The sequence below is a fragment of the Crotalus tigris genome, unplaced genomic scaffold, assembly GCF_016545835.1.
Source record: "Crotalus tigris isolate CLP2741 ecotype Arizona unplaced genomic scaffold, ASM1654583v1 scf7180000020932.1150333, whole genome shotgun sequence".
Taxonomy (NCBI): Eukaryota; Metazoa; Chordata; class Lepidosauria; order Squamata; family Viperidae; genus Crotalus; species Crotalus tigris.
In genome coordinates, this window is record NW_024098263.1 from 482149 (window position 1) to 496291 (window position 14143).

Consider the following 14143-nt stretch of genomic DNA (forward strand, 5'->3'; position numbering starts at 1 on the left):
CTCATTCTTCTCCTCCTTCTCTTCCTCTTTTTCTCCTCTTCCTCCTTTTTCTCTTCCTTCTCCTCCTCCACTTCCTCTTCTTCTCCTACTTTTCCCCATCTCTCCGCATCCTCTTTTTCTCCTCCTCCTCCTTTTCTCTTCCTCCTCCTCTCCCCCTCTCCTCTTTCTCCTCCCCTTCTCTTCCTCCTCCTCCCTCTTTTTCTCCTTCTCGTCCTCCTCCTTCTCCTCTTCCTCCTTCTACTTTTCCTCCTCCTCTCCTCCTCCTCCCTCCTCCTCTTCCTCTTTTTCTCCTCTTCCTCCTTTTTCTCCTCCTCCTCCTCCACTTCCTCTTCTCCTCCTCTTTTCCTTCTCCTCTCCTCCTCCCCTCCTCCTCTTTCTCCTCCCCTTCTCTTCCTCCTCCTCCCTCTTTTTCTCCTTCTCCTTCTCTTCTCTTCCTCCTCCCCTCCTCCTCCTCTTCCTCTTTTTCTCCTCATTCTTCTCCTCCTTCTCTTCCTCTTTTTCTCCTTCTCGTTCTCTTTCTCCTCCTTCTTTTCCTTCTCCTCTCCTCCTCCCCCTCCTCCTCCTCTTCCTCTTTTTCTCCTCGTTCTTTCTCCTCCTTTTCCTTCTCTCCTCCTTCCCTCCTGCTCCTCCTCTTCCTCTTTTTCTCCTTCTCTTCCTCCTCCTTCTCTTCCTCTTTTTCTCCTCGTTCCTCTTCTGTTTCTCCTCCTTCTTTTCTTCTTCTCCTCCTCCTTCTGCTACTCTTCCTCTTGGTCTCCTTCTCTTCCTCCTCCTTTTTCTACTTTTCCTCTCCTCCTCCCCTCCTCTTTTCTCCTCTTCCTCCTTTTTCTCCTCCTCCTCCTCTTTCTCCTCCTCCTCCTCTTTTTCTCCTCTGTTCTTCTCTTCTCCTCCTCCTCATTCTCCTCCTCTCCTTCTCTTCCTCTTTTTCTCCTCTTCCTCTTTTTCTCCTCTTCCTTCTGCTCCTCTTCCTCTTGGTCTCCTTCTCTTCCTCCTCCTCCTCCTCCTCCTCCTTCTTTTCTTCTACTTTTCCTCCTCCTCCTCTCCTCCTCTTTTTCCCCTTCTCGTCCTCCTCCTTCTCCTCTTCCTCCTTCTACTTTTCCTCCTCCTCTCCTCCTCCTCTTCCTCTTTTTCTCCTCTTCCTCCTTTTTCTCCTCCTCCTCCTCCTCCACTTCCTCTTCTCCTCCTCTTTTCCTTCTCCTCTCCTCCTCCTCCTCCTCTTCCTCTTTTTCTCCTTCTCGTTCTTTCTCCTCCTCTTCTTTTCCTCCTCCTCCTCCTCCTCCTCTTCCTCTTTTTCTCGTTCTCGTTCCTCTTTTCCTCCTCCTTCTCTTCCTCTTTTTCTCCTCATTCCTCTTCTGTTTCTCCTGCTCCTTCTTCTTTTCTTCTTCTCCTCTTCCTTCTGCTAATCTTCCTCTTTGTCTCCTTCTCTTCCTCCTCCTCCTCCTTCTTTTCTTCTACTTTTCCTCCTCCTCCTCCTCTCCTCCTCTTTTTCCCCTTCTCCTCCTCCTCTTCCTCTCCTCCTCCTTCTCCTCCTCCTTTCTCTCCTCGTTCTTCTTCTTTCTCCTCCTCTTCTTCTCATTCTTCTCTTCCTCCTCTCCTTCTCCCCCTCTCCCTCTTCCTCCACTCCTCCTCCTCCTCCTCTCCTCCTCGTCCTCTTTTTCCCCTTCCCCTTCTCGTCCTCCTCCTCCTTTTCCTCCTCCTCTCCCCATCTTCTCCTCCTCCTCCTCCTCTGCTTTGAGAGAACATCCACATTCCTGTTGCACGTGCAAAAACGACAAGCCAGCTCTCTGCTCTTCGTTCGGCCTCCTCAGGGCCCTGCCGGCTCCTTCTTCCAAGCTTGGTCCGGGCAGCCAGCAAACACTTGAAGATGGGTGGCCTTCCGTTCTCGAGAATTCCCCAGCCAGAGATGGGAGCGAATTGCCAAGATTGAGGAACGCTGATCTCATTTGGGGTCGAACGACCATTTCACGGGGGTTGCCAAACAACGCAGTCGGCCATTTTTTCCCCCCTTTTGGCGGGCTCAGCAGGGCAGAGACAGCCTGGACAATTCCTATTGGCTTTGGAAAGCCAATAGAATGAGACTCTATTCAAGAGAGTCTCTTCTATTGGCTTTCAAAAGCCAATAGAATAAAAGGGAGTAGCACAGCTAAGGAAAAGGGGGGGGGGAAATGGCGGACTGCGTTGTTTGGCGACCCCCGTGAAATGGTCGTTCGACCCCAAATGGGGTCCCGACCCACAAGTTGAGAACCACTGGGCTACAGAAACTTAAAATGGACATAATTTGTCTACAAGCGACTCATATTAAGAGATGGCACTCTAGAATTTTAAAACAGCCAAAACTAGGCAAACTTTATTTCTCTTCGGCGCTACAAAAGAAAAGAGGGATCATGATATGTGTATATATAAAAGAAAAGTTGAATCCAAAACAAATTTATTCTGATGAGGAAGGAAGAATAGTGATGGTGGAGATTTCATGGAATCAAAACCAAATATTGTTGGTGGCAATATATGCCCCCAATGAGAAACAAGAGCGATTTTTTTTTTCAACAACTATACGACAAACTTGTGGATTTAAATTATCATAGTCTTTGTATATTGGGAGACTTTAATGCAATTGTGGATGCAGTTCGAGACTACAAAAGCCATAAAGAAGGGACGGAAGGAAGTAATATTTTATCTAAATCTTGTTTAAAAATGAAAGATGAACTATGTTTGCAGGATATACGGCGAGAGATGAATCCAGGAAAGACACAATATACCTTTTATTCTAACACAGTGGTTCTCAACCTTTTTAATGCCGCGACCCCCAACCGGTCGTCAGTCGAGGACTACTCAACCGGTCGTAAGTCATGGACTACTCAACTGGTGCAGCACCGTTTCCAGAATGGGACTTTTGGCGGGCTCAGCAGGGCAGAGACAGCCTGGACCATTCCTATTGGCTTTTGAAAGCCAATAGAATTAGACTCTATTTAAGAGAGTCTATTCTATTGGCTTTCAAAAGCCAATAGAGTAAAAGGGAGGAGCACAGCTAAGGAAAAGGGGGAAAAAAATGGCAGACTGCGTTGTTTGGCGACCCCCGTGAAATGGTCGTTCGACCCCAAATGGGGTCCCGACCCACAGGTGGAGAACCACTGCTCTAACAGGCATAAATCTTGGTCAAGAATAGACACGATATGGATCTCCCATGCCCTGAAGACTAGGATATGGGAAGTTGAAATGGAACCAAAGATTAGGGCAGACCATAACCCAATTAAAATGACATGGAAAGGATCTAAGGCAGTGGTTCTCAACCTGTGGATCGGGACCCCATTTGGGATCGAACGACCATTTCACGGGGGTCGCCAAACAACGCAGTCCGCCATTTTTTCCCCCTTTTCCTTAGCTGTGCTACTCCCTTTTATTCTATTCGCTTTTGAAAGCCAATAGAATAGACTCTCTTGAATAGAGTCTCATTCTATTGGCTTTCCAAAGCCAATAGGAATTGTCCAGACTGTCTCTGCCCTGCTGAGCCCGCCAAAAGTCCCATTCTGCAAACGGTGCTGCACCAGTTGAGTAGTCCTCGACTTACAACCGGTTGGGGGTCGCGGCATTAAAAAGGTTGAGAACCACTGATCTAAGGAAAGGTTGAGATGGTCTCTGAATAAATCTATTTTGAAGGAAAATTTTTTTTTTTTACAATTAGCAATAAAAGGAACCCTGATCTGGAACGCTGCCAGTCGGAGCCTCGAAGACCGTAAAATAAGTCTCAAAGTCCTGGTTGGTCTGTCCCCAAGTGGCCTCTTGAAAACAACACAAAAAAAGCACCTTTGGAAGAGCTGTAGCCCTGGATGAGCGAAGAATCTCCATAGAACTCAAGCTAGGACATGGAATGAGTTGATGGAGCTAAGACCGACAACTGGATGGAGGTGGATCTGAAGACCTCCCCCTGTAAGACACGCTTTCTCAAGACCGGTGGGGTGGGGGACTTCATCTCCCAGAATTCCTCTTCCAGAGACGCTGGAGAATTGCCCCAAGGTCGAGGAAGAGGTGCCAGTGGAGCCCCGAGGACCATAAACGAGTCTCAAAGTCCTCGTTCCTCTGTCCACCTTGTTTTGCAGGAAGAACCTTGGAGAATTCGGTGGGGTGGAAATCCCCAAGTCATCTGTCAGGAAGGCAACGAGCTGAGTATCCGGGCATAAAAAGGAGAACTCCCTCTTCCCAGGAACCACATCTGCGGTGGACCTCCGTAGCAGGAGAACCAAGGATGGGAAGCTACTTCTGGAAGACCGTGCTGGTGCTTGGGGCTCTTTCAGCCTCTGGACGTTGTGCACTGTCACACCAGTTGTTGAGGTATGACGAGGCTGTGTCACAGGGAGTGGTCCTCTACAACAGCAAAGCGGAGGAAGACTCGTTCTACCGTCTGCTGGAGGCTGTTCCTCAACCTGAATGGGTCTGTACTCTTCCTGTTGGGTCCCTTGTGTACTCCCTTAGAGTAAATCCATCCCTTATGGGATGTAGAGTAGACCCATCTCTTTGTAAAGTAGGCCCATCCCTTATGGGATGTAAAGTAGACCCATCCCTTTGTAGAGTAAACCCATCATTATTGGATATAGAGTAGGCCCATCTCTTATGGGGTGTAGAGTAGACCCATCCCTTGTTGGATGTAGAGTAGACCCATCCCTTTGTACAGTAGACCCATCCCTTATGGTATATAGAGTAGATCCATCCCATTGTAGACCCATCTTTTATGGGATATACAGTAGACCCATCCCTTTGTAGAGTAGGCCCATCTCTTATGGTGTGTAGAGTAGACCCAACCCTTTGTAGAGTAGATTCATCCCTTGTGGGATGTAAATAGACTCATCCCTTATGGTATGTAGAGTAGACCCATCCCTTATGGTATGTAGAGTAGATCCAACCATTTGTAGAGTAGATTCATCCCTTGTGAGATGTAGAGTTGACTCATCCGTTATGGTATGTAGAGTAGATCCATCCATTTGTAGAGTAGACCCATCCCTTTGTAGAGTAGACTCATTACTTATGGGATGTAGAGTAGACCCATGGGTTGTAGAGTAGAACCATCCCTTATGGGGTGTAGAGTAGACCCAACCCTTTGTAGAGTAGATTCATCCCTTGTGGCACGTAAATAGACCCATCCCTTATGATATGTAGAGTAGACCCATCCCTTATGGTATGTAGAGTAGATCCAACCATTTGTAGAGTAGATTCATCCCTTGTGAGATGTAGAGTAGACCCATCCCTTATGGTATGTAGAGTAGATCCATCCTTTTGTAGAGTAGACCCATTGCTTATGGGATGCCGATTAGACCCATGGGGTGTAGAGTAGACCCATCACTTATGGGGTGTAGAGTAGACCTATACCTTGTGGTATGTAGAGTAGAGCCATCCCTTTGTACAGTAGACCCATCGCTTATCAGATGTAGAGTAGACCCATCCCTTGTGGGATGTAGAGTAGACGCATCTCTTATGGGGTGTAGAATAGACCCATCCCTTATGGGGTATAGAGTAGACCCATCCCTTATGGTATGTAGAGTAGACCCATCCTTTATGGTATGTAGAGTAGACCCATACCTTTGTAGTGTAGACCCATCACTTATGGGATGTAGAATAGACCCATCCCTTATGGGGTGTAGATTAGACCCATCCCTTATGGTATGTAGAGTAGACCCAACCATTTGTAGAGTAGATTCATCCCTTGTGCTACATAGAGTAGACCCATCCCTTATGGGATGTAGAGTAGACCCATACCTTTGTAGTGTAGACCCATCACTTGTGGGATGTAGAATAGACCCATCCCTTATGGGGTGTACATTAGCCCTATCTCTCATGGGGTGTAGAGTAGACCCATCCCTTGTAGGGTATACCCATCCCTTATGGGGTGTAGAGTAGACCCATCCCTTGTAGGGTATAGAGTGGACCCATCCCTTATGGTATGTAAAATAGACCCAACCCTTTTAGACTTGATTCATCCCTTGTGGGATGTAGAGTAGACCCATCCCTTATGGGATGTAGAGCAAACTCATCTCTTATGAGATGTAGGGTAGGCCTATCCATTATGGCATGTAGAGTAGTCCCATCCCTTACTAGAAGATCTCCATTCTAGAAGAACAGGATTGATGGAGTCCTTCCTTTCAGGGATCCATCCACCCTGTTCTCCTAGAATGGAGATCTTGAACACTCCATCCATGGTCAGTCAGGATGATGGGCCTGGTAGGAAGCGCATCTGGAACCTTCACGGGTTCTTCTCTGGAGCCACATTCAGGTGTCTCCATCAAGAGTGGTTCAGAAATGATCCCAATGTTAAACAGGGAGAAGGTCCAGGTGGCCTTCAAAGTAACCGCTCTACTTGGCCATGTCTTCTTTCAGGATCCCAATTCTGAAGGCACCCAAGAGTTGAAGTTCACCATCAAAGAGACAGTGTGTCCAGCAGGAAAAGAACATTTTTCGGACGAATGCAACTTCAAGGAAGACGGGGTGAGTGATCACGGCCAAGCTGGGTTGGTGATCGATTGTGATCAGTGAGAAGCTGGGCCAGCTTGTAGATGGAGACAAGAGCCACGGGACATCTGTAGGATCTCCCTGAAGGACATGAAGCCGGATGTCCATCCCACTGGGCGGAAGAACGACCATAGACAGGACTGCTTCTTTCCCTTCTAACTTTTGTCTTGAGGGATGTTCTCTCAATTTTCCAAGCGAGCTCATAGCTCACATGTCTGTGGAGATTCTCCATTATCCAGGTGCTGGTTGTCCTCCAAGGTGCTTTTTTCAAGACTGAACTTCCTCGCTTTTTCCTGGAAGTCCAGTTGCCTTGTGAAAAAAGCACCTCGGTGGTCTTTGCCCAGCTCCACGGATGGAGAAGGGACTCAAAACCTGAACCCTTCAGCAGATGTTTCTTGTTCCTCCAACACGTACACGGAGACAGGGCTATGGGCGGCGGTGCGATTCCGCCGGTTCACCCTGGTTCGGCAGAAGTGGGAGCTAAATTTGGTTGAGTTCGGAGAACTGGTGGAATGCACGTAGAGCAGGGCTCTCAGGCCTAGAAGGGCCCACTGGAAGTGCATGGATGCCACTTCCAGAAGTCCGTTCTAGGCCTCAGAGACCTGGAGGAAGCCTCCCAGGCCTAGAAGGGCCGGCCGGAGGGGCGTGGATGCCACTTCCGGAAATCCGTTCTCGGCCTCGGAGCCCTGGAGGAAGCCTCCCAGGCCTAGAAGGGCCCACCAGAAGTGCATGGATGCCACTTCCGGAAGTCCGTTTTAGGCCTTGGAAGCCTTTAGGAAGCCTCCGAGGCATAGAAGGGCCTGCCGGAAGGGCGTGGATGCCACTTCCAGAAGTCCAGTTCTAGGCCTCAGAGGCCTGGAGGAAGCCTCCCAGGCCTAGAAGGGCCCGGTGGAAGTGCGTGGATGCCACTTCCGGAAGTCCATTCTAGGCCTCAGAGGCCTGGAGGAAGCCTCCCAGGCCTAGAAGGGCCTGCTGGAAGTGCATAGATGCCACTTCCAGATGTCCGTTCTCGGAGGCCTGGAGGAAGCTTTCCAGGCCTAGGAGGGCCCGCCGGAAGTGCATGGATGCCACTTCCAGAAGTCCGTTCTTGGCCTCGGAAGCCTTTAGGAAGCCTCCCAGGCCTAGAAGGGCCTGCCGGAAGTACATGGATGCCACTTCCGGAAGTCCGTTCTAGGCCTCAGAGGCCTGGAGGAAGCCTCCCAGGCCTAGAAGGGCCCACCAGAGGTGCATGGATGCCACTTCCGGAAGTCCATTCTAGGCCTCGGGGGCCTGGAGGAAGCCTCCCAGGCCTAGATGGGCCCACCGGAAGTGCATGGATGCCACTTCCGGAAGTCCGTTCTAGGCCTCGGGGGCCTGGAGGAAGCCTCCCAGACCTAGAAGGGCCCACCGGAAGTGCATGGATGCCACTTCCGGAAGTCCGTTCTTGGCCTCGGAAGCGTTTAGGAAGCCTCCCAGGCCTAGAAGGGCCTGCTGGAAGTACATGGATGCCACTTCCGAAAGTCTGGTTCTAGGCCTCAGAGGCCTGGAGGAAGCCTCCCAGGCCTAGAAGGGCCCGCCAGAAGTACATGGATGACACTTCCGGAAGTCCGTTCTAGGCCTCAGAGGCCTGGAGGAAGCCTCCCAGGCCTAGAAGGGCCCACCAGAGGTGCATGGATGCCACTTCCGGAAGTCCGTTCTAGGCCTCGGGGGCCTGGAGGAAGCCTCCCAGACCTAGAAGGGCCCACCGGAAGTGCATGGATGCCACTTCCGGAAGTCCGTTCTAGGCCTTGGAGGCCCAGGCCTGTCTCCATGCAGAGAACTGGTTGTTCCGATGTTTGAATCCCCCACCGGCTAAGGAACATCGTTAGGATCTTCCTGGCATAGATAAAACTGGATCTCCATCTCCACCAGGTGGAGAAAAGATCGTAGTTAAGGCTGCCTCTTGGCCTCCTACCTTTGTCTTGAAGGAGGTTCTCCCTCCTGGTTCTTCCCGTCATCTCTTTGACCCAGATCCAGGGGACGGGGAAGGAATCCGACACGCGAACCCTTCAACAGCTCATCCCTCGACAACGAAAGGGTGCATGAAGAGGTTGAATCGGCTTAGCTTGTCCAAGGTTGCCCTGGAACAGTGTTTCTCAACCTTGATCATTTTAAGGCATGTGGACTTCAACTCCCAGAACGCGGGGAGCAATGCTGGCTGTGGAATTCTGGGAGTTGAAGTCCACATCATCATTATTATTATTATTATTATTATTATTATTATTATTATTATTATTAAAATTTATAAGCCGCCCCATTCCCGAAGGACTCTGGGCGGCTAACAATAAAAAACACATAAAACATAACAAACAACAATACAAAAACAATCACCCAGGGGTCAGGTTTTATAAACCACAGGCCTGCCGGAAAAGCCAGGTCTTAAGTAGCTTACGGAAGACCAACAGGGTGGGAGCGGTCCTAATCTCCGGGGGGGAGCTGATTCCAAAGCGTGGGCGCCATCACAGAGAAGGCCCTCCTCCGCGGCCTCGCCAAATGGCACTGCTTGGCCGACGGGGCCTGAAGGAGGCCCAGCCTGTGGGATCTAACCGGATGAAGGGAACTATGAGGTAGTAGGCGGTCTCGCAAATAGCCTGGCCCTGAGCCAGATAGGGCTTTCAAGGTAATGACCAACACCTTGAATTGGACCCGGAGACCAATAGGCAACCGGTGCAGCTCGCGGAGGATAGGTGTAACGTGGGTGTATCGAGGAGCACCCGCTATCACTCGCGCGGCTGCATTCTGGACCAACTGTAGTCTCCGAATACTTTTCAAGGGTAGCCCCATGTAGAGCGCGTTGCAGTAGTCCAAACGTGAGGTGACAAGGGCGGGAGTGACTGTAAGGAGAGCCTCCCGGCGGTCCAGGTAGGGTCGCAACTGGTGCAACAGGCGAACTTGTGCAAAGGTCCTCCCAGCCACAGCCGTCAATTGATGTTCCAAATTCAGCTGTGGATCAAGGAGGACACCCAAGTTGCGAACCCGCTCCGAAGGGGGTATGTTTTCCCCCCACAAGAGTCAACACTGGACAGTCGACACGATCCTTGGGAGGCAACATCCAAAGCCACTCGGTCTTGTCAGGATTGAGCCTGAGTCTGTTAACCCCCATCCAGACCCTCACGGCTTCGAGGCAACGGCCCATCACATCGGCCGCTTCACTGAGAGAGCTCGAGGAGGAGATATACAGCTGGGTATCATCAACATACGGATGAAACCTCACCCCGTGCTGTCTGATGATCTCACCCAGCGGCTTCATATAAATGTTAAATAGGAGGGGGGAGAGGACCGACCCCTGTGGCACGCCGCATTCAAGGGGCCTCGGGGTTGACCTCTGCCCTCCCACCAATACCAATTGCGACCGGCCAGAGAGGTAGGAGGAGAACCACCGTAAAACGGTGCCTCCCACTCCCACCCCTTCCAGTCGTCGCAAAAGGATACCATGATCGATGGTATCGAAGGCCGCTGAGAGGTCAAGTAGCACCAAGACAGAGGAAAATGACCTCTGTCTCGGGCCCGCCAGAGGTCATCCATCAGCGCGACCAAAGCGGTTTCTGTGCTGAAGCCAGGCCTGGGATCACCCTCTGGTGTTGTCATGCCTTAAAATTGTCAAGGTTGAGAAACACTGCCCTGGAAGGACAACGCCAGAGGGTGATCCCAGATCTCTCCTATGGAGGAAAAAAAAACAAGATGGCGGTCTCCGTGGGGTCCGATCTGGAAGATGGCTGGATTCTCAGCCTGTTTCTTCTCCACTGTAGGTGGTCAGAGAATGCACGGCCACCTATTTCCTTCAGGAGAAGCCCCCGCTGGCTTTTGTCAGCTGCGACGCCGTGGAGGGAATAGAGGAAGAAGAAGAGGAAGAGGAGGAGGAGGTAAGAAAATGGGTGATGAGCTCGAAACGAAGGGTTGAACCCTTGGTCAGGTGGAGGAGACCCCACCTCAGCCGAAGCCCTTCGTTCGTCGCGTGTTTGGAAGAGGAGATCCCACGTAGGTGGGATCTCCCAAGCTTTGGTGCCTCCTGAAAACCAGTAACCTGCCCAGTGTTCAGGCAGGCTGGAAACTTAATTAAGTAATTAAGTAAATTGGGGAAACCGTAGAATTGTCAGGTCCTTAGTGCTCTCCGAGCTGGGTGGTCTCCTTGCAGACGTTTCATGACCCGACTAGGGAACATCATCAGTGCTAGAATGGAGGGGGGGGAGGAGGAGGAGGAGGAGGAGGAGGAGGAGGAGAAAAAGACTATGAGGTCCTTGGTGCTCTCTGAGCTGGTTGGTTTCCTTGCAGACGTTTCATGACCCAACTAGGGAACACCATCAGTGCTAGAAGGGAGTGGGGTTTGTGGAAAGGAGGAGGAGGAGGAGGAAGAAGAAGAAGAAGAAGAAGAAGAAGAAGAAGAAGAAGAAGAAGAAGAAGAAGAAGAAGAAGAAGAAGAAGAAGAAGAAGAAGAAGAAGAAGAAGAAGAAGAAGAAGAAGAAGAAGAAGAAGAAGAAGAAAAGAAGAAGAAGAAGAAGAAGAAAAGGACTATGGGGTCCCTGATGCTCTCTGAGCTTGGTTATTTTCTTACAGACATTTCATGACCCAACTAGGGAACATCCTCAGTGCTAGAAGGGGGGGGGAGGAGGAGGAGGAGGAGGAGGAGGAGGATTGAGGGGCCCTTGATACTCACTAAATTTGGTGGTTTCCTTGCAGACATTTCATGACCCAACTAGGGAACATCATCAGTGATAGAAAGCAGGAGGAGGATTATTCTATTTTATATTCTATATTCTATATTTTATATTCTATATTCTATTCTATTAGTTTCTACTCTATATTCTATTTATATTCTATTCTCTATTCTCTTCTCTATTCTATATTCTATTCTATATTCTATATTCTATTCTATATTCTATATTCTATATTCTATTCTATTAGTTTCTACTCTATTCTATATTCTATATTATATTCTATTCTATATTCTATATTGTATTCTATATTCTATATTCTATTGTATTCTATATTCTATATTCTATTCTAAATAATAATAATAATAATAATAAAGTTGGGAGGGACCTTGGAGGTCATCTAGTCCAACCCCCTGCTCAGGCAGGAAACCCTATACCATTTCAGACAAATGGCTGTCCAGTCTCTTCTTGAAAACTTCCAGTGTTGGAGCATTTACGCTTCTGGAGGCAGGTGGTTCCACTGATTAACAGTTCTCCCTGTCAGGAAGTTTCTCCTTAGTTCCAGGTTGCTTCTCTCCTTGATTAGTTTCCACCCGTTGCTTCTTGTCCTGCCTTCAGGGGCTTTGGAAAATAGCTTGACTCCCTCTTTTTTGGGACAGCCCCTGAGATACTGGAACGCAGCTATCCTGTCCCCCCTCGTCCTTCTATTCTAAACACCTCCAGTGTTGAAGCATTCACAACCTCTGGTGGCCAGTTGTTCCCCTGGTTAAATTGTCCTCACTGTCAGGAAGTTTCTCCTGAGTTCCTGGTCGCTTCTCTCCTTGATGAGTTTCCATCCGTTGTTTCTTGCTCCACCTTGAGAGAGTAAGTTTACTCCCTCTTCTTTGGGGACACAACTTCTGGGCAATGCCATTTTTAGTCTGCATTTCCCTAATCAAATCCGCAGCCGCAAAGCGGGTAGAATCTCCATCTTAATCCACAAAGGGTGTAAAATAGGATCCCTTTGCCGTCCGGAAATAACCTGGAACTAAGGAGAAACTTCCTGACAGTGAGAACAATTAACCAGTGGAACCACCTGCCTCCAGAAGTGGTGAATGCTCCAACACTGGAAGTTTTTAAAAAGAGACTGGACAGCCATTTGTCCGAAATGGTCTAGGGTTTCCTGCCTGAGCAGGGGGTTGGACTAGATGACCTCCAAGGTCCCTTCCAACTTTTATTATTATTATTGATCATCGCACAGTCAGCCAGATGTTCAGACTGGATTTGGCATTGTGTCTACCTATCAAGTCCTTGCCCAGGACCTGGGATAGGCAGATGTGGATGTTTGATGGTATTACAGATATCGTCGCAGGATGGAAGCATTTCCTAGTAAGGCCACCTTTTGCAATTGACTAATAGCGAATTTGTCAATGCCGATAATGGTGTTCAAGTGGTGCTCCAGTTGTTTTGGGATTGCACCCGAGGAGCCTATGACTATTGGTACTACCCTTGCTTGCTTTCGCCACAGTCTTTCTATTTCTGTTTGTAGGTCTTTGTATTTTGTTATCTTCTCCAGTTCTTTCTCATCTATTCTGCTGTCTCCAGACACTGCCATGTCCACTACCCAGACTTTTTTGTCTTTCTTATCGACAATTGTTCAGTCTGGGGTGTTGTGTTGCAGGTGCTTGTCTGTTTGAATTCGAAGTCCCAGAGCAGTTTAATTTTACCATTTTCTATGACTTTCTCTATTTTATGATCCCACCAGTTTTTGCTTACAGGCAAATGATATTTTTTGCAGATCTTCCAATGCACCATTGTTGCTACTTTGTCATGCCGCTGCTTGTAGTCAGTCTGTGCAATCTTCTTGCAACAGCTTACCAGGTGGTCCACTGTTTCTTCAGCTTCTTTGTATAGGCGGCACTTACTGTCTGTTGCTGTCTTCTCAATTTTGACTTTGTATGCATTTGTCCTTAAGGCTTGGTCTTGTGCAGCCAGAATTAGTCCCTCGGTCTCTTTCTTCAATTTTCCTGCTCTTAGCCATTGCCAGGTTTTATTATTATCTGCTTTCCCAGCTATTTTTTTCATGTATTGGCCATGTAGTGCTTTGTCTTCCCATGCCTCTATTCTGTTCTTCATTTGGTCTTTCTTGTAGGCCAGTTTGGTCTCTCCAGTAGTCAGTAAGCCTTCCTGATATACTGATTTCAGTGCATCTTCATCATTGTTCTTCAGATATTCTTCCAAAGCCATTTTTTCTTCTTCAACCATCTGATGTACTTGTAGCATTCCACGCCCACCTATTTGCCTTGGTAGATAAAGTCTGTCAATGTCACTGCGTGGATGAAGGGCATGATTCATTGTTATTATTTTTCTGGTCTGCCTTTCCATTGCTTTTAATTCTGCTTGAGTCCAGTCCACTATTCCAGCTATTATTATTATTATTATTATTATTATTATTATTATTATTATTATTATTATTATTAAATCCAGGTCTTTAATAATTTTTGAGCAGCCTGGAAGCAGAAAGAGGAAGGTGTGTGTGTGTGTGTGTGTGTGTGTGTGTGTGTGTGTGTGTGAGAATGGCCCGCGGGCTACCCGTTGGGGAACCAAGCTTGACCAGAGACAACCCTTTTTGTTCCATGTCTAGGATCAACCGGAACGTTTCAAGAAACTGAAGAAGCTTTTTAAGAAGATCAAGAAAGGCGCAAAAAAAGGCATCAAGATAGTCACCAAGACGGGCGCTCAGATTTTTCTCCAGAAGCAAATTCTTGGAAAAATCACAGGATAACGGAAGAGCCGGCCTCCAGACGTCTTTCGATCCGAGGAAAATCATTTCCGCATAAAACGACGGGGTGGGGTGGGGTGGGTGGGGAGTCTCCCATTTGTCCAGTTTGGATCCGATCCGGGCTTTTTGAAAAAGTTTGTGCCCGTTTGGAATTTGGAAGGAGAATTCGAACTCCGAACCCGGGGTGGGAGAGCCAAAGATGGCAGCCAGAGAGGAGTGA

General features: G+C 48.6%; 1 protein-coding gene across 2 annotated transcripts; it reads left to right on the forward strand.

Moving 5' to 3' along the window:
• Positions 1 to 3785: 3785 nt before the first annotated feature.
• On the forward strand, positions 3786 to 14011 carry LOC120319705 (cathelicidin-related peptide Oh-Cath-like). Of its 2 annotated transcripts, XM_039368814.1 has the most exons (5): positions 3786 to 3921; positions 4092 to 4423; positions 6361 to 6468; positions 10260 to 10373; positions 13786 to 14011. In XM_039368814.1, the coding sequence occupies exons 2-5, from the start codon at positions 4238 to 4240 to the stop codon at positions 13924 to 13926; spliced, it is 549 nt and encodes a 182-aa protein (XP_039224748.1). In that variant the 5' UTR covers positions 3786 to 3921; positions 4092 to 4237; the 3' UTR covers positions 13927 to 14011. The 2 variants fall into 2 exon arrangements, with proteins under 2 accessions (XP_039224748.1, XP_039224747.1); XM_039368813.1 differs by having other exon boundaries at positions 3820 to 4423.
• Positions 14012 to 14143: the final 132 nt, after the last annotated feature.